Source organism: Neopelma chrysocephalum, unplaced genomic scaffold (assembly GCF_003984885.1).
Source record: "Neopelma chrysocephalum unplaced genomic scaffold, ASM398488v2 Primary Assembly neopelma1_125, whole genome shotgun sequence".
NCBI classification, from domain to species: Eukaryota; Metazoa; Chordata; class Aves; order Passeriformes; family Pipridae; genus Neopelma; species Neopelma chrysocephalum.
Window position 1 is genome coordinate 1,879,773 of NW_020897787.1, and position 18,056 is coordinate 1,897,828.

General features: G+C 42.7%; 1 protein-coding gene across 1 annotated transcript in view; it reads left to right on the forward strand.

Annotated features, from left to right (window-relative positions):
- Nucleotides 1-8,127, forward strand: part of PRMT7 (protein arginine methyltransferase 7) — a 14,099-nt gene extending 5,972 nt beyond the window's left edge. The window contains exons 9-17 of the mRNA XM_027698198.1: nt 779-917; nt 1,338-1,421; nt 2,073-2,120; nt 2,922-3,011; nt 3,671-3,832; nt 5,141-5,215; nt 5,966-6,126; nt 7,260-7,356; nt 7,915-8,127. Of these exons, the coding sequence (XP_027553999.1) occupies nt 779-917; nt 1,338-1,421; nt 2,073-2,120; nt 2,922-3,011; nt 3,671-3,832; nt 5,141-5,215; nt 5,966-6,126; nt 7,260-7,356; nt 7,915-8,070 (1,012 nt within the window). The 3' untranslated portion in view covers nt 8,071-8,127. The remainder of the gene's footprint in view (nt 1-778; nt 918-1,337; nt 1,422-2,072; nt 2,121-2,921; nt 3,012-3,670; nt 3,833-5,140; nt 5,216-5,965; nt 6,127-7,259; nt 7,357-7,914) is intronic.
- The last annotated feature ends 9,929 nt before the right edge of the window (nt 8,128-18,056 follow it).

Consider the following 18,056-nt stretch of genomic DNA (forward strand, 5'->3'; position numbering starts at 1 on the left):
CAGGTAATGAGTACTGCCTGTGGTACTCCCTGCAGAGAGCCAGGTAACAGCTCTGTGGGGACAAGGGCTGCTGTTCACTCCAGGCTCAAGCACCTGCTGCTCTTAGAGCCTCTGTAAGAACCTAAAGACTAGAAAATTATGAAAAGCTGCTTCATGGGCAATGTACAGGTGCAAAATACACATTATGCATAAAAACATAGTTGGGCTGCAAGGTCCTGCCTTGTACCTTGTGGCATGCTGGGACAGAGAAACAAAAACCACTCATGGTTGATTCCTGGAAATCCCAAAATACAGCTCAGCTGAGCTGGCATGTAGGTAAAGAAGTGAAAGAATAATTCTGTCTCTGTTTTCTGTTTTCTTAGTCAGCACTGTCTTTTTGAGATTGCTACCTTTTTCTCAGGTTAAAAGGAGCTTAATCACATTGGTTGTGATGACAGTAGCAGCTATCATGTTTAAAAATCAGTGCTAGCTATAAAATATCTGAATTTCCTATGCCTTTTTTACTTAGGAATCCAAACAAGTAACTTTTTTCTAAAAGAACAAAGCTTAAAAACCTATCCATCACAGTTAGTGGGAAAGTGAAGGTGAAAATTGGTTCTTTTTGGCCTCTCTTTGTTTGGAAATGCAAAGTTACAGAAATGTCATTGAAGAACTAGTAACTGTGAAAAAGTAACGGCAGAGTCCCTGTGCATTACTGTGCACTGTGGCCAAAATGCATGAGTGTGCCTGTTTGCTGTCACTGGGGCTGCAGTTAACCCTTCCCTGCCATGGTTTGCAGGGCAGAGGAGGCTGAAGCAGCTGGAAGTGTGCAGAGCCCCGTGTGCAGGTGTCACGCTCACCTGCTGTGGAACAGGGCCCGCTTTGGGCAGCTGAATGACCAGGAGAGGACACAGCAGTACATCAGGGCACTGAGGAGGGTGAGTGCATGTTGCCTGGGGGTTTATTCAGCTTCTGTGATGGATACACGTGTTGTTTTATTTGCAGAAATTATTTATGGAATTTGTTTCTCCCCTGCAAAGGACTTTGCTCACCAAGTATATTTTTTTTTTCCATCAGCAGATCTAGGTTATATTTTTGTCATGAAAACTTTAGTTTTACATTTTTAAATTGTGAGCAACCATTTCTGCATAGGAACTTGTAGCAGCTCTGTGTATTTGTTAAAAGTAGTATTGGTAGTTGAATAAAGACACCCAATACATTTTTGTGCAAACCTTTTCAAACCTAAGCCAAGGGGACTACATGAGCATTTTTTACCCTTATTTTACATGGAAGTGTATAAAGTGGGGAAAACTTTTTCATCTGGAATAGGAATAACAATGACTATTTATTTTCTGTAGGTTCTGAACACAGACAGTGTTTGCCTTTGTATCAGTGATGGCAGTCTGCTGCCTGTGCTGGCTCACTATCTTGGAGCAAAGCAGGTACAATACTTCCTCCTGTTTTCAGATTTTTACATTTTAGCTTGGTATTTTTCTCTGTATAGTTCATCTCCAGCTCATTATTGTACTGAGTCTGTGTGTAAATGAGAGCTGTCATGTGGCTCTTCAACCTGAAATCTATTGTAGTTGGACTGAATATCTGGGAATGTGTAATGTGGTATAATCCTGAGGAGTGTAGCATTTTGCCTAGCTATTCACCAAATATGAACAAAACTTAATTTTTTTTCTTACTGCAAAAGGCTTTGAGCACTTTCCATCTGACAGAGTCAGGTGGTGTCAAACAGTGCTCACTGCTGGAGCTTGATTTGGCACACTGGCAATATGCTTGCATTTGTTCAGGAGTAAATGTGTGCCTAGAGCAAATGAACATCTCAAAAAAGGAAAATAAAATATTTGCATTTTGTGGGTGGTTTTTTTCTTGTGTGGCTGTGAAAACAGCATTATTTAGCCTGTAGTTATTGGGGGTGTTTAGTTGTTAGAAAGGTTCGTGGCAGTGGGCTGTGGAATAGATGCATTGTTCTTATGAACTGTGCTCACTAGGGCATCAAAGTGTTCCTTCATTGTTTAGTTAACATATTCTTTTAATTAAAAACTATAAAGCTAGTTTCACTAATTGTTGTGTGTTTTCATTAGGTGTTTACAGTAGAAAACTCTGGTGTGTCCTGTTCTGTCATGGAAAAAGTGAGTATTCCATGTTCTGTTAAAGCAGTAAATGAACCCTGGTGTTACTGAGGCCGGAGTTGATGCCTTTGTTTGTTGTTCCTGCATCAATTGTTTAGAAGTTCAGTCAGTTTAATGACTGTGTTTGAGATGCTGTTTGCCCTTAGGAGACACGGGCAGTGGCTCTTCACTGCAAGTGCTGTTCCAGCTGCTGCCCTGGGGAAGGGCACAAAAGGCTGTGCCAGTGAAGTGGAGGCTGTTCAGGAGAGGCAGCTGGTGTGTAAGAAGGGAATGGAAACAGCTTCCTGGAGTCATCTTTGGCTGGGGCTCTTCTAGTTGGCACCGGGTGTTTGAAAGAGGTCTGGCTCAGCCTGTGGCTGAGGAGTATAAAACAGGAACAGCAGGCACGTGAGGACCCAAACCTGGGCTCAGACAGAAGCCAAATATGCAGTGCATTCAGAGTTGAAGTGAATCTTACCTTTCTTGACTGTTGTTCCCATAAATTTCAAAGTGGAAATGAAAGAAAGTGAGACAATTCCTGTGTTCCCTGCCTTTTTATATACTTGTATGAAAGAATATGGAGGGCACGTGCTTTAGTTCACTGGGTGTGACACATTGGCTCTAAGTGTGTGCACCCTTCAAGAGCAGGATGCACAACAGATCTCACCAACCTGAGAAGATATGGTAGGCAGTTTTCTTTTAAAAATTTTTGGCTATTGGGTTTTTTTTATAATTTATTTTCAATGAAATTATTATTTTGGTATGTGTTTGAGTCTCAGCTGTGACTTTTGCTAAAGACAGCATGCTGCTTTTTGGTTTTAGCTGTTGAAAGCAAATAATCTTGAAGATAAAATTAAAATAATAGAAGCACGTCCTGAGTTGCTGAAGCCTTCTCATTTTGAAGATAAAAAGGTATGTTGCAGTTGTCCAATATACTGAATTTCAGGGGGGTGGTAGCGAGCAGAAGGTAAAAATTATTTTTGCTTTTCTGCTGTGCCATTGTAACCACACTGAATCCCATTGTATCCTGCTTCTGCAAAATGCAGTGAGTAGATTGTTCAGACCATGTGCCACTAAAACTAAAGGAGACTGAAGACTGTGGGAGGATTGTTGCTTTGTTTTTGACAGGATGTGACTTTCCCTTGCTGCATAATCTGCACCAGTGGTTAAGGCAGTTTAACTGGTTTCACTGTGTATGTGCTCCAAGGCTGTAGCTCTTTGGTGAGCCCCTCAAGAAGATGGCAACCTCTTTGAAAGTACTGACATCATTAAATTAAAAATTTTAAAAATACTGTGACTCATTACAAAGCCTTCCAACTTAAAATGAATTTTCCTGCAACAAAGGTTGAGAGAAAATATTGCATTTTTAAGATGTGCTGACCAAACCCACAGAAATATGTCTGGTGTGCTGTATGTGCAGTGTACAGTAATTAAATCTTTATGGAGCAATAGCAGTTTTGATCTAGATGATTTCACTTGTTGTGTTGTGTTGGTAGCTGCTGGAAGATTGAAACAGCCTGTGTTACTGAGTTGTTCTTATAATGCTTTTATCTCCTCCTTTCTTTGCCAAGATCTCTGTTCTTGTGGGAGAGCCCTTTTTCAGTACCAGTTTGCTGCCATGGCATAACCTGTATTTCTGGTATGCCAGGACAGCTGTGAGCAGTCACCTCAGCAGCAATGTCTCTGTCCTGCCTCAGTCTGCTGCTTTGCACATGATGGTCGTGGAGTTCCAGGTGAGGCTGTTTAAAATATCCATTTGATATTTACACAGTCCTCTTCTAGGACTTCTTAATGACAAGTGTATTGCATTTTAATACTGTCCAATATGTACTTCCCACCTCAGAAAAGAATATTTGATATCTTGAAGGTGAGTTTTGCTATTTCAGCCATCTCTTGTCAGCAATCTAGTAGCAGAATGGAAAGTAACATTCGTGTCACCTGAGCCTGAGTTTTACCCTTTCATGAGGGTTGTGTTCAGGGCTGATTCCACAAAGCTCTTTTGGTAGAACATTTAACTTGTATTCCATTCCATTAAGCTGTTCCCAAAGCTATTGCTTTAATTTTACATTTTCTTCTTTGTTCAGTGCTGACTCTAGACACAAAGACTAAAAGCTGTGAGGTTTTAAAAATAACCTCTGCGTTTACCAGATTTTGGTTAGGCAGAGTGAACAGATGTTGTAAGGTATCTTGCAGAACTGGTTCTGCAGGCTGTTCTGTCTTTTCAGAATGGATATGTCATCATGGTTAAGCAATTAGCAAAAGCTGGATCCAGGAGAAAGAATTTGATGGAATTCCTTTAGCTATGAACTTGTTTTGTCCCCAGTTGCATTTAGGGAGCAGGGTGCTCTGTCAGGGATACCATGCAGAGCACTCTAGTTCATGCTGCATTCAGGCACAGAGTGTAACAGGATTTATTGCAATGTACAGAAGTCCTGCTGCCAGCATATAAAGCAGGAACATTTGAGCTTAGGTGCAAGAATGAACAGGTAATTAAATGTATGTACCCATGGCTAGTGAATGTTTGTGTTCTATTGAGAGACCATCAATGTGGTCTAAGAAAAGGAAAAGTTGAGCTGAGTCATTGCCTGTCCAGCTGGTTGCTACAGTCAATGAGAGGCATAGTATGAAGTGCCCAAAATGATTTCACTCCTCTTTGAAGTGCTGGAGGAAATGTGTTAGTCTGGCAGGCTGGGAGATGTTTGATGCAACGGGGAGCAAGGGAAAATCAGGGGCTGTAAGGGTTTTATCCTGGCAAATCCATACATACTCTAAAGTAAATTATGCATAGAGATTGTAAGAAATGTGACAGATTCTTCAGAGGAGTTTAAAACAGTGGCTAAAGAATTAACTGCCTTAAAAAATGTTTTCCCAGAACTACACTGTCTTCTAATTCTTCCAGTAGTTGTAATGGTTTAGGAACGTATAGATAGTCAAGAGTCTTTATCTGGTTTGCTATCAAATGTCTGCTCTACAGCTAAAATTATGTTAAGATTTCCTGTTTCCTTTAATAAAGCCAAACAAAATCCTGGGTTTTTTTACAGGACTTGTGGAGAATCCGGAGTCCATGTGGCATCTGTGAAGGTTTTGATGTCCAGACTATGGATGATATGATTAAAGTAAGAAGACTGAAAGTAGTTTCAGCACAAGTCTCAGCAAAACAAAAACTCACCTTGGCTTACTAAAGCATTTTGTGATTGTTGGAAAACCTGTATGTGGGGCAGAACCCCATTGTTTTAGTCTTTCAGAACTGTGGTGACTGTTTAGTTTGTAAAACAGCACCTTTCGTGGCGTGGGGTTTGGGGGTGGCAGTTACTTCTTGTTTGTCAAGTTCTTCAGTGCTTTGCTTTGTTTGGAAAATAATTCTGTTTGTTCAAAAAGAAAATGCTGTTCTCAAAATGGGAGTTGTTTATAGATGAATCCTGCTGCCCTTACTTGGAGGTACTTTTGAAAGAGAAAAAGGCTTATTGACTACTGAGAACTAGATAGGAAGGGTGAGATTTATTTGTATCTATTTCTGGAGCTGGACTGTCAATATCCATGTTTGAGTGAGCCATTTAGATTACCCTGACAGTCATTGTGGAGGAGTACAGGCAGTTGTAGAGTAGAATTCGTCTGGAGGGAGAGGAAAATTTAAATGCATTTTCTTTTGAAAGTGCCTGGTTTTGTGCCATTGCTGAGGCCATTGTCATAGCACTTGGTTCCATGCATGCAGGACATTTTTTCCCTTGTGCCTAAGAAGTGCAGTCCTGTCCTCTTGCAGCTTTATTGCTTAAATACTCTGGGTTAAGGACGTGTAATTAACTTGAAAACATGGACTATTTGCCTTTTGATTGTCTTCAGATAATTTTATTCCTTTCTTTCTTCAGGATTCTCTGAATTTTAGGGAATCCAAGGAAGCAGAACCTCACCCCCTGTGGGAATATCCTTGCAAGTCACTCTCTGACCCTCAGGAGGTTTTAGCATTTGACTTCAGAGAGCCTGTGCCCCAGCACTGCCTCAGCACGGAGGGCTCTGTGGAGCTTGTGAGGTCAGTTTGCTCATTGCAATAAATATTCTTATCAGCATCCATGGTTTTACCTCCTATCCAGGCTCTTTGTGTATTATAGGTAATGGTGGGAACATACTTGACAGTTTTTAATAATGTGACCCGAAGTTGTGGAAGTTATTCTGACACAAATTTCCTGTGGCTGTTCTCCATAGGCTATAACAATAATATTAGATATTATTAGATTGGATAATATGCCTGTATTTCAAAACCAACGTTTTTCTAGCTGTTACTGTGATTTAAAATTTAAATAGATTAATATATGGTGTAGAGAAAGTAAAACATTGTCTGGATGTTTTTAGTCTTTGTTTGTTCCCTGTTGCTGAGTTCTTGCAGAAAAAGCTCCTATTTAGCCTTTCAGATTATTGTGTTTAATAAATTACTGTGTTTAATAGCTTTAAATTATTGTGTTAGTAGCTGTTAAAATGTATGCTATTCTTCCTTCTAACTATAATTCTGGCAATTTTGATATTTGTAATGTCTTCTGAGATATTTTTCATTATAATGTAACTACAAATTGTCCCTAATTCTGTTCAAGCTTAAAATGCTACTTAAGAATTAAAATTCAGGGGAAAGGTTTTTTGGGGTTCTTTTTTCACTGTCTAGATCTTGTGTAACTCAAACACTGCTGTAATTGTATGTTTCTCATTGGGAAGCAAAATTCAAGGTTTCACAAAATCCAGAACCACCTGTGTGGGGTCTCTGCCTTTGCAGCAGTTGTATTTGTAGGCAGCACACTGGCAGCACCTCTGCTTCTTGAAGTGACATGGTATGGGTGGTAAATATTTCCTCAAAGTTCAGAAACATAGAAACTGGGCTCTCTAAAGGAAGTGCTGTCTGAACATGCCACGTTATTCAGGGCTGGTTAAAGGACTATGCTTTTGAGCAGATGTAGTTATGACATATTCTCCTCTTCCTTGCCTTTTTTAGATTTCATATCTGCAAATATTTTAAAAGTTACTGCCCAATTACCAAATCACTCAGCTGTTCAACTTTTTCTCAAGGAAAGAAGCTCTGCCTGGTTTTCCAGCTCTCACTGAAGCACTAGTGCAGTGTCACTGTGCAGCTGTCAGTACTGTAGGAACTAACAGGTGTTATCTTCCACCTCTCCCCAGGAAAGGAAAGAGCCATGGAGCAGTTTTGTGGATGGAATATCATCTTGCTGCAGATATCTCCATAAGTACAGGACTGATGCAAATTTCAAAGGAAAAGGTACATCTTCAGTCTAAATTATTGCATCAAAGTCTGTAGGATTCCAGTTCTGAACAATGGGCCCCTGTTAGCCATGCCTGGGTTATGTAGTTATGTTACACTGCTTGAATACTACAGAGACAGAACTAGTAGAAATATCTGTTCATGTTTTTGCAGGGAGCAGGAGATGTACCTTAAAATGGGAGAATCTGAATTGGATCAAAATGCTCCACAGTTTGGAATCAATTCAGAGTTTAAATATGATGCTAGCTCAAAGTGGAGTTTATTACAAATACCATTTCTCAGTGTAACAAAAGCAAAAACTGGGAGAGGAAGGAGTATTTTTGGTATTCTGTCTAAATATTCTTTGACCAAAATGCATTTTTCCCTCTGCCTTCTCTGTGCAGAGCAGCACATGGTATCTCAGTGAGGTGTTCCTAGGGTGGGGTGGGTGGCAGTGGAAAAGATGATGCTGATCCTTGTGGGCCCAGCTGGGAACAAGAACTCTGACTGCATTGTTACTGTGTGGTAATAATTGGTAGAGTTTTGACTGCTCCCACTTTGAACTCTGTCCTGTAGGGAACCTGTGCCTGGAATCCCCACTGCAAGCAAGCTGTGTATTTCTTCAACTCTGTTACTGAATCAGAAGCTCTGTCAGACCCTGCTGCTGTCACCTATGCCATAAGTTTCGACACAAAGACAGGGGAGATTGCCATGGATTTTAAGCTATTATAAAATCCTTTACTTTTGCTCATATTCCTAAATTATAATAAATTTTTTTTTCATACAGCAGAGGGATTTTTTTATTGTGCTCATAGAACAAACTGTTCTGAAACATTTGTTTCAGAATGCTTTTAACGTTTTTGGATTTGTTTTCAAAATATGTAGTTGGTGAGGTGGAGAGGAACCATTTCTTAGGGACCAGGTATTTATGTACATGTATAGACATTCTTGTAATCATCTGTTCCAGTGGTTTGCATCATGCCATGGAGCTGAAAGGCATGTGGCTTGCTGCTTATTGCTTGGCATAGCACTAGATGAGGACACAGCCTTTCACTGACATTAGAGAAAAGTGAGTTAAACACATCTAGTTCAAGCTTTGCTCTTGTCACTGTAAAAAGGGAAATAATCTTCAGAGTGCTCAAACAGAAATCCCAAGTCAAGCCACGTGTGTGTTAGTGCAGTTACTGGGAGCAGCAAACAGCTGAGCTGCTCCCAGACCTGGCCAAGCTGTGGCTCCTGTTGGCCTGAAATGGTCAGTGAATGAGGGGGGATGCACTGACAGTCTGCTGAAGTCTTTAGGTGCTGCATTTCTGGAGAGTCATGTCCCAAACAGTGACCAAAATCTGTAAAGCTGTAACCAGAAATCAGAAAATGTACATGTTCAAGTTAATTGGAAGTGATAAACTGATGGTAGTCTGAGAAACAAAAGAAGAAGAGTTCTAGTCTAAAAAACTTGCAAATCTTTTGGAGATATGACATTTGCATTATATGATTAAAAATGTGGCCTTATACTCATTCCATCAGAGGCCTAAATAATCTCTGCCCCTTCAGCCAAGCTGTAGGCTGCTCTGCAATGCCATGTCCTCAGCTGAGGTTTTCTTCGTTGCATTCCAGATCATGTTGGCAGAAATTGTACTGTTGAAATTAATTCTGCTTTAGATGAACAATCAACTGATGTATCTGTTTTGTATGTGTGACCTATTAAGGGAAATGGAAAATCAATGTACTGCCTGTCCTGAATTCTGTCAGCCAGCCACAGGGATAACTGCTTAGCAAAGCTACTCCTGTTTCCTCTGAGCAGCAGCTTTAGCAAAGTGACAGAAATACCATAAAGAAGCCATGAGGGAGCACAGCCCACTCTGCTCTGCTTTCCTGGTCACCATGATACATCAGTCTTGTGAGTAGGAATTTTTTCTTTTTCTTTTCCTAATGGTGTGGTTATATTTATAGACCCACAAGCCATCTGAAATATTCCAAAATTTTTCAGAATCATTTTCCTGACAAACAGAAACCCTGCAGCAACTGCTGAGATATGTGAATGTCACTTTTCAAAACTGTACTTTTAAGATGCTTAACTCCAGTCTGTCATTTCTTACAGACTTTGCTGGAGTATGGAGGTTACTGTTCATTAAACATCTGTTTTAATTTTTATACACTGTGCCTGGCCCACAGAAACTGTGGTGGCACAAGTCTCTTTGTTGAGTACATAAGCAGTGCAATTGTAAAGGAAAGAATAATATGGCCAGGCCTTTAAAGTAGTAAAGGCTTGGCCCTTTTTTTTTTAAAGGCACAGGCACAGTTGTGCAAGCCTGAAAAAAGCTTGCATTGTACAGCTGCTCTTCTGCCTGTCTGCTCTGACACAGAAAGCATGAGCTGCTGTTGTGCAGGAGGAATAGCTTCTGAAAGTGCAGTTAACTGCACAAGTGATTCTGGATCCAACAGAACAGGACAGTGTTTCAAAGGGAACACAGAACTAATAGACAGCAATATATTAGAATTTATATTTTTGAACAAAATAAAGTAAGAACAAAACCACCACAAAACTTAGAGTATTTCATTGGGTAGTATTAACTTCCTCAAAGATAACTGTGTATGTATGTGCCTGAATCGTACTTCCTGGGAAAAAATAAAATATAAATCTGCTGCAGTGCCAAAGGGAAGTAATCCACATTGATGGGAATTTGTGTTTTGTTGTCAGTACTGTGTATGTTAAAGTTGTGTGGGCACTGCAGTAGGTACCAGGCATGGTGGCTGAGAGGATCCCTGTGAAAGCTCTGGGTGTTGTGAGGCTTGGCACTAGGGAGGGTCTCACAGGTGGGTGAGTGCAGGGGAAGGGCACAGGCCAGATGCAGTAGCAGCATGTCTACAGAACTGTGCTCAGGGGGAGCTGTGCCAGTTCATGGCATCTGCTCTAGGTGCATATGAGAGAAAACATAAATTTCAGTGTACCTGGAGCAGAAATTGTATTGCTGCTATCAAAAAAAAAAAAGCTGGAAAGATTGAATGCTGAGCATATTATAGCACCTCTGGTTTCCCTAGAGGAACAAAATGTGATGGATGTGCTCCAGAAGCCTTGTGTGTATTTTAATTCACTGTGAGTGTTACCAACATTGCTGATGCTTGCTGGTTAGGCTTGTGCATTTAGACAGGCACTGGAACTGCTTTCAGGATTTGGTTTAACATGCTGGAGGCTGCTGTGTTGAGGCAAACCCTTACCACATGTGTGTGTAATTAGGACTATTTATTGTATGTATCAGTCTTCCTTGGCTTCTGTGAATTCTTCAGAGTGGAGTGAAAAACTTAACGTGATCTGTAAATTGTGTGGAAAACAGCTGCTTACAGGGGGATCCTGGCCATTTCTTGTGCAAAAACAGAATAAAAGACTATTTCTATCTCTGTCCTCTTCCACAGGGCATCTTACTGTAAGAACACACTTGGGGGAGGAAAGCCTCTTAATCACAAAAATCCCATCTACCCAGTGGCAGCATCCAGCTCCCATTTGTTCCCAGAGCTGACAGAAGCATTGCAGTGATGTGCTGAGCTGCAAGAGCTGCTGGCTGTGGGCATCTGAGTAAGCAGAGCAAGAATCCTGTTTTCTCCTGGAAGGAACTTATTCTGTGCTGCCACCACAGGCAATTCTTTTTCCAAATGACAACAGCTTTGATCCTGACTAGGCCTGCAGGCACAGCTGCACGTTCTAATAGAAACAGGATCCCCTGCCACCACTGAACTTCATAGTCCTGCAGTTCATATATTGCAATGGAGCTTGGCAGCTTTTTTAATGTGGCACAAGAGATGTTTGCACTAAAGACACGGGTTTTAGTCAGGTATTAAAAATAATAATAAACTACCAAGTGTTGCCATTCACATTTAGCTTCCCAGTTTCAGTTTTGCTGCAAAAGTAACTGTATAGCTTTGAATTGCAATGAAATGTTACTAATATGTAGTGGTTACCACAGCACAGATCCACAAGAGGGTGCTGAGAACCCACTTCTAATTTTCTAGCATATTATAAGTAAGGAAAATGCACAGACTTGCAATGCAGCTCTCTCATCTTATGTGCAAATAAATGCCTCTGATGTTATGAGATACACTCGACATACATGGATGGAAATGGAAAACTAGTTCAAAAAGTGAAACTCCTAATAAAACTAATCCAGACTTGCACTTACTGCTAAGGCAGGCAGGCAACAGAACTGTGTCTGCTGCTGAGTACACAGCATGAATGGTACTCTTAGGACAGTGAAGTTGTCATAGTCCTGATGAAGGACAAGTCTTGCATTTTAAAGGGTGTTTCTCAAGTCATGGCAGCTGCAAGATTTGCTCCTTTATTTGCAGAACTGGTACCTTTTGTCTGAAGGCTGGGCAGTTCAAGCACTGAGATCCTGGAGCTTGCTTTTCTCCTTCATTAGTCCCTTTGAAACTGCTCTGTGTGGGCTTCCTGCAGTTAACAAGATAGAGGATGCAGTTCAGGACTAATTCATTTAGTCACTCATCTTTTGTATTCTGTTTGTAGTTACAGCTGGTTGTTAGGAGGGGAAGAGACTATTACAGCTTCCTAGTGTTGGATTTTTCCAGTGCTGATTGTGAGCTGAATACAGTGGATGCTTCTGTTGTCATTCTACTTTATTGACTCTGATGGCATTGCTAAATGTTAATTTGGTTTTGTACTTAGTCATTGTAATACTTCACATTTCCAAGCATTTAATGCAGATTAGTGATTAAGATGCTTCTCCAAGAGGTATTTGTTGTCATCTCCATTTTTCAAAAAAGAAAAAAACTGAGGGTGTTTTTTGTGGTGTTCAAGTGTTTCATCTGCCCCAGGCTCACTGTAAGATTAGGGCCTCAGAGCTAAAAATTACTTGCTCAAGGCCATGCAGAATAGACTAATCCCCTGACTCCCTAGCTCTGCTTTAATCATTTGTTTTCTTAGCACAGTGTGATTTCAAATGCAGCCTTAGGAGGTTTGACCGAGATACAACAGATAAAGGCTCAGAGGCAGTAAATCCTTGGATACCTCAGTAATTAAAACCATGTGGGTTTTGGCACATATGTACAATATATTTATATATTACATATAAATTGTATTTTTTATATAGTTATATATATTTACAAAGCTATAGTGCTTTGATTTTGGTTTCAAAGCCTGTCACAAAGATGACCCACTTTATTTTGCCCCCAGCAGGATTCTGTCTAGGATTTGAGAGCCCTGAAGATGCCTCTTTGGTGGACAAGGGCACTACTGAAAGCATGAGAGCTGCTGATGTTCCTGGTGCCAGGGCCAGCCCTGCCCTGCCGCTCTGACGGGCTCCTGGCAGGGCTGTGGGCACAGTGCCAGGGCAGCTCAGCCTTGAGGCACACAGGGCTGGCCACGGAACCTCTGCTGCTTCCTCAGGGCTCTGCTCAGGTGCAGCTGCACAACCTCCTGCAGCAGCTCCTTTGCTGAGGTTTGTCTCTCACTCCTGTCCTCCTGCACAGCCTCTGCTCTGTCCTGCCTTGCCCATCACTCTCATCTCCAGCTGCAGTGTCAGGACTCCTCTGGGAGGAGGAGTGGGTGCTGCAGGTCCCTGAGTGCAGTCCTGCTTCTCCAGGGGGATGGTGGATCCTGCTGCATCTGTCTCAGACAGTGGCTGCTTGCCTCATGTTAGGGTATCTAAGAAACCAGTGACTCACCCCCGGCAATCAGCAAACAAATCAAGCTGCCATGAATGGGGTGGGAGGGAAGGAGGGACAAACAGCCTTCACTGCAGCACTTGAAAATGTCATATTTCTTCTCAGCTGCAGTGTTTCTAGGAATGGTTGCAGTGACTGTGCAGCAGGTCTACATGTATGATCTCGTGCCTGCCTCACAGGCAGCAGCAAAGTCATTTATACCCCAGGGCTGATGATATAGGGTGACACACCCTCATGTTGTGGAAAGGGCTGGGAGCACATGCAGGATTTGTAATAAACCAGCTGCTGTGCAGCCTCCCGGTGCAGCAGGAGAGGGACAGGCGGCCCTTCCAGCGAGTCTCTCAGCCCTGGTGCCCCTTTCCTTGGGATTCCTGTGGGGCTGATCCCTGCCCTGCCCTGCCTGCATGTCCCAGCACACCGGGCAGTGTCCCACCTGAGGTGAGGTGTGTTGGCACCTGCTGCCAGCCCCGGGGGCAGAGGGGTGGGGAGAGGCCAGCTGTGTTCTGCAAGCAGTGGTGGGGCCTGAGAAACAAGAGTTCCTGTTGAGTGTGGGTGTGAGTCCACCCTGAGGGAACCAGGCACACACCCAGAACTGGTGTGCAAAGCAAACTCCCCCCAGACACTTTGCTGGCTGTTCTGCCCCACGTGTGTCCTGTCCTTACCCTGGGACATTGTGCCGCGGACCAAGGCAGTGGCTTTGGTATTGACTGCTTGTGTTCTGCTGTTTTCAGGCAGCAGTGGTACCTCCTGAGCTGATGCTGTTGGAGTTCCCCATAATACCTCTCCTTGCCTGTTTCCTTTGAGTGGAGCTGTAATCCTGTGGCCTTTGAATGGGAAGTTTACAGAGAAGAAACAATGTTTTGAACATGCTCAGCCTCTTTCTTCAGAGGTACAAAACAATGGCTACCTTGTTTGTTTGTTTTAGCATCACTCAGCTCCTGCTGAGATTGTGCTTCTAGGTCTAGTTGCTTTTAGGTCTAATTTGCTGTAAACCTTTTTTTTCCTAGATATGTCTTTACAAATAACAAAACAAGTCTGAAGAGCTGTTTTTCAAGTCATGCTGACTGACACAAAGGCAAACCATATGTCATAGGTTTCTGTGGGTTCTGCACCCTTTTAAAGATACCTTTCCATGTTATGTATGGCATTTGAATCTTTGCTTTCCATGCTTGAGTAAGAAGGGAGAGGGCAATGTAGTGTAAAAGGAAAATATTAGTGGCAGAGCTCAGTTGTGGGTTAAATTTAGGGTTAAATCTGTTGTAATCTGTACATGCAAGACTAAAAACTCAGGAGAAGTGTTCATTATATTAAAGTCTGGTCATCCCTGGTTTGTTTTAAAACAGCCTCAGCTGCCTACATGTACAGCTGTCTCTGGTGGTGTGTTCTCTTCTGAGTGGTTAAAATGGTCTTTGGACTCCAAGTGGAGTAGTTTCATTCTGGTAATGGAATGTAAGTGATGGTCCCTTAGGTGACCCTGTTGGCATTACTTCTTACTGAGCCTTGGCCTTGCTTAAGGCTTCTCCTTCATGCATTAAATAAATTTCTTTTTAGATTTCAGGTGTTTAGATTCTCACCACAACTGGCCCTTCTCTTTTTGTGGAATACTGACTAGTGTTCAACAAAACCTGACAGGTCCCTCTGTGTTGCACAGTGCTCTGAATGAGTCAACTTCTATATTAAATGTTACATTTTCACCTTTTCCTGCATTATCTTGGCATGGACCTTGCAACATACATCAAAAAAGTTTTCAAAAAGGGAGGAAGGAAGAGAAATATCTAGGAAAGACTATGTCTTCATATTTCAATACAGAGCAGGCTTTATGTCTGTTGTAGCAGAGTGCTCTGCTCCATAGGTTTCGTGGGTGTGTACTAACAGAACAGTTAATTTTGGGGTATTTTCTTTTGTGCTTGTCACAGACAGGAAGCTCTTCAAGGCCAGTGTCTCCCTGAGTTGGTGTGCTGTGCCTGTGCTGCCAGGCTGGGGGATTACAGGAACAGGGTACAGGAATAATTTGCTATATTATTGCTGATCTCCTGAGCAGTTCCTCCTGACCCCGGGGAGTGTCCTGTGGAGCTGCTGGGGCTCTGGCAGCAGTGCCAATGTCCAGGTTGGTTGGCAGCGTGTCCCCTGTTCCAGTGGCACAGCAGCTCTGTGCTGAGGCTGTGCTGTGGCCCTTTGAGGTGCTGTGTGTCCAGTTCTCTTTCTCTGAAGGCTCCCTCGATGGCAGGACGTGTCCCCAGTTAGAGTGGGGCCGTTCCTGCTCTGGCTCTGTGCCCTTCAGCCAGGCCTTGGAGCTGCCTGCAGAGAGAAAGGTATTTTCTCACAGGAGATCATCTGCTCAGATTGAAGCAGTGCCTTATATCCACTGCCAGCTTCCTGCTGCTTTCTTGGATGCTGCTGCCCATATCCCTTTGCTTGCAGGGAGAATATTCCACTTGTGTCTCTGCCTCCAGCTGGGAACTAGATACACTGCTCCATTGTTTACCTCCCCTAGAAGCTCTCTTTTTGAGACAGTCTGTATTTGCATTCCCTGGGCTGGCTGGGCAACAACTAATCAAATAATTATATTTAAAATAAGATTTAACAAAAAAAGCATCTCTAAAAATAAAGGCAAGGTGTAGTCATGCTTCTCACCAACAAAACTAGTCAGCAATGTACATTCTGTGGAATGTTTCCCAAATAACTGAGGGCCATTTAATCTTAATGCTCTTGACTTTTTTTGTTGCATTTTTTTTAAACCTTATTAGATGTTCTCCTATCTTTATAGTATGTCTGCAGATCAAGTATCTCCTCCTTCCATTCCTTTTCTTTCCATCCCCCCTGCCCCCTATTCTTTAAATAGTCTTCTTGCATAGAGCCTTGACAAGCAGGTATTCATACTGGAAGAGTTTCTGTTGGGAAGCTCCAGTTCTGTCCATGTTTAAAACATGAATTAAAATAGCAGTGGGTTTTTTTCAAGGTTAAATTGAAGGTCCCAAACAGATAATTTTACTTGTACTTATAAATAAGCCTTACCCAGAAGCAGAAGAAATGCTGTATTTTCCCCCATGCTCAAACCAAAGATGGGACCAAGTGGGACCTTCTGGGTTGTTCTGTGTTGTCCCTTCCTGTAGTTGGGCTCATGCATGGAAACCCTTTAAAAATACAGTCAGCTCTGTTTTAAAAGCATTGGGGTTTCAGAGAGGAATTTTTGTTTGTTTGTTCTGCATGCCATTGTGGTCATTTGGAAGCTGCTTTTGAACTTGTCTGGTCTTGTGGTCAGAAACTTTCTTCTAATTGTGAGCCCAGGAATCCAGGCCTGGACAAGGACCTCTTGTACTGGTCTGGAGCCATTGCCCAGCACTTGACCAGACTCAGCATTTCTTTCAGCCAGTGTATCATAAATGCTCCATTTACAGCTTCTAATTTGCTCTGCCAGTGGAGCACAGAGCTGCAGGATGGGGAGGCTCAGGTCTCTGCACTGAGCTGGGAGGACACTCCAGGTCAGCTGTGGGCAAAGGGATCTCACCAGGGTAAGCACCCTTAGTTCAACAGTGACACAGAGCTAATAATTAGAGAAGTAGCTACAGTCCTTCTTATGTGCTGATTGTGGCATACAAGACACGTTTTGTTGAAAGTCTGAGTGTGTTGTATATAAATATCTTCTCAGCAAATGTGGAAAAGAGAAATCAGATGAAACCAAGGAGTAACAGAAAACAGAGTTTAAAATACCTGTTTCATAACAGTCTTACTTTGGGGCTGAGATAATGGGCCGGGCTTTGTACTGAGAATTAGTTTGTCTTGTGTGAGGCACCTTTCTTAGGAATCCATGTAGCAAAGTGCTTGGCACCCTGCGAGGGGGGATTTGTGTTCGGGTGGTGTCCTGCAGACCTTGCAGCTGCCTTTTGTTCCCTGATATCCTGGAGGTCCTTAATAAGCAATATAAAACCTTCCCTGTTGGCTTTGCTGAAGCTGGAGACAGTGTAGCAGTTGACTTCAGGAGGAGTTTTTTAAGGGTAGGGAAAGGTCCAGCTGGATTTTGCAGGGTACTTAAAATTCTGGATTGGCCTTGGAAAGGTGTTTAAGAACCGGTTACAAAGAACTTGACTTAGATCTGAAAAGGTTGAGAGGATGTTACCCCAAGGTAACAGTGGCTTTTAGCAGGGCTTTTGAACACTTCATCAGTGTTCAAACTGACAATCCTATGCTCTTTTAGAAGTTCATGAACCTCTAATGAGAACAAAGGTACCTAATTACCTAATTTCCAGTCATCTTCCCTTCATCATGCTCATCTCTCTCTGTTTATTGTGGTAGGATCCGTTCCCACTCACTGCCCCTCTAACGACCTGTCCCACAGGATGGAGTGGTTCCTTCCTGAGCCCATGACAAGGACCTTGTGCACTGTGCTCCTCCCTCATCACCTGCATTCCACTGATTTCTCCTTTCTGCTTGTGGAAAAAATAAGGGTTTTTATGAAGGACTTTGAGGACTGTTCAGAAAGACTAAACCAGTCAAAGGGATATTTTTCCCTTGGCTTGTTTTGTTATTTTTTTACTTTTGTTATCCTGTGTTTGGATTTCTTAAGGACATATGTACAGGGTCATGGGGGTGCTTTTTCTCTTTGACTGAAAGCATAAAGATAAAACCTGCTCTCCCTTGGTTCAGGGAGCAGGTCACTGTTGGGGGTCCAGCCCTACAGCTGCACAGTGCCCTGCTGCTGGTGAGCAGTGCCAGGCTGCAGGGGGACTGCACACCCTTGGCCTTCCAGTGTGGCCCTGGGTGTGAGGCAGGGTCAGGTTTGCACCTGCAGAGGCTCTGGGAACGCTTCCCTGGAGCTGCACAGCTCAGAACTGCCGGGGTGTCTGGGCAGGGTGTTGGGCAGGGGAGGGAGAGGTAAAAGGACTCATTTCTTTCCCCCTTTATTTTCTGCAGGTTCACCAGTACAGCTGTAGCACAGTGGGGCTGTACTTGACCCACCCACTTGATCACCCTGGGATTTGGAGTCAGATTTCTGTTAGTGACATCAGACTCCACATCATAAAACCAGAGAAAGCAACTGCACAGAA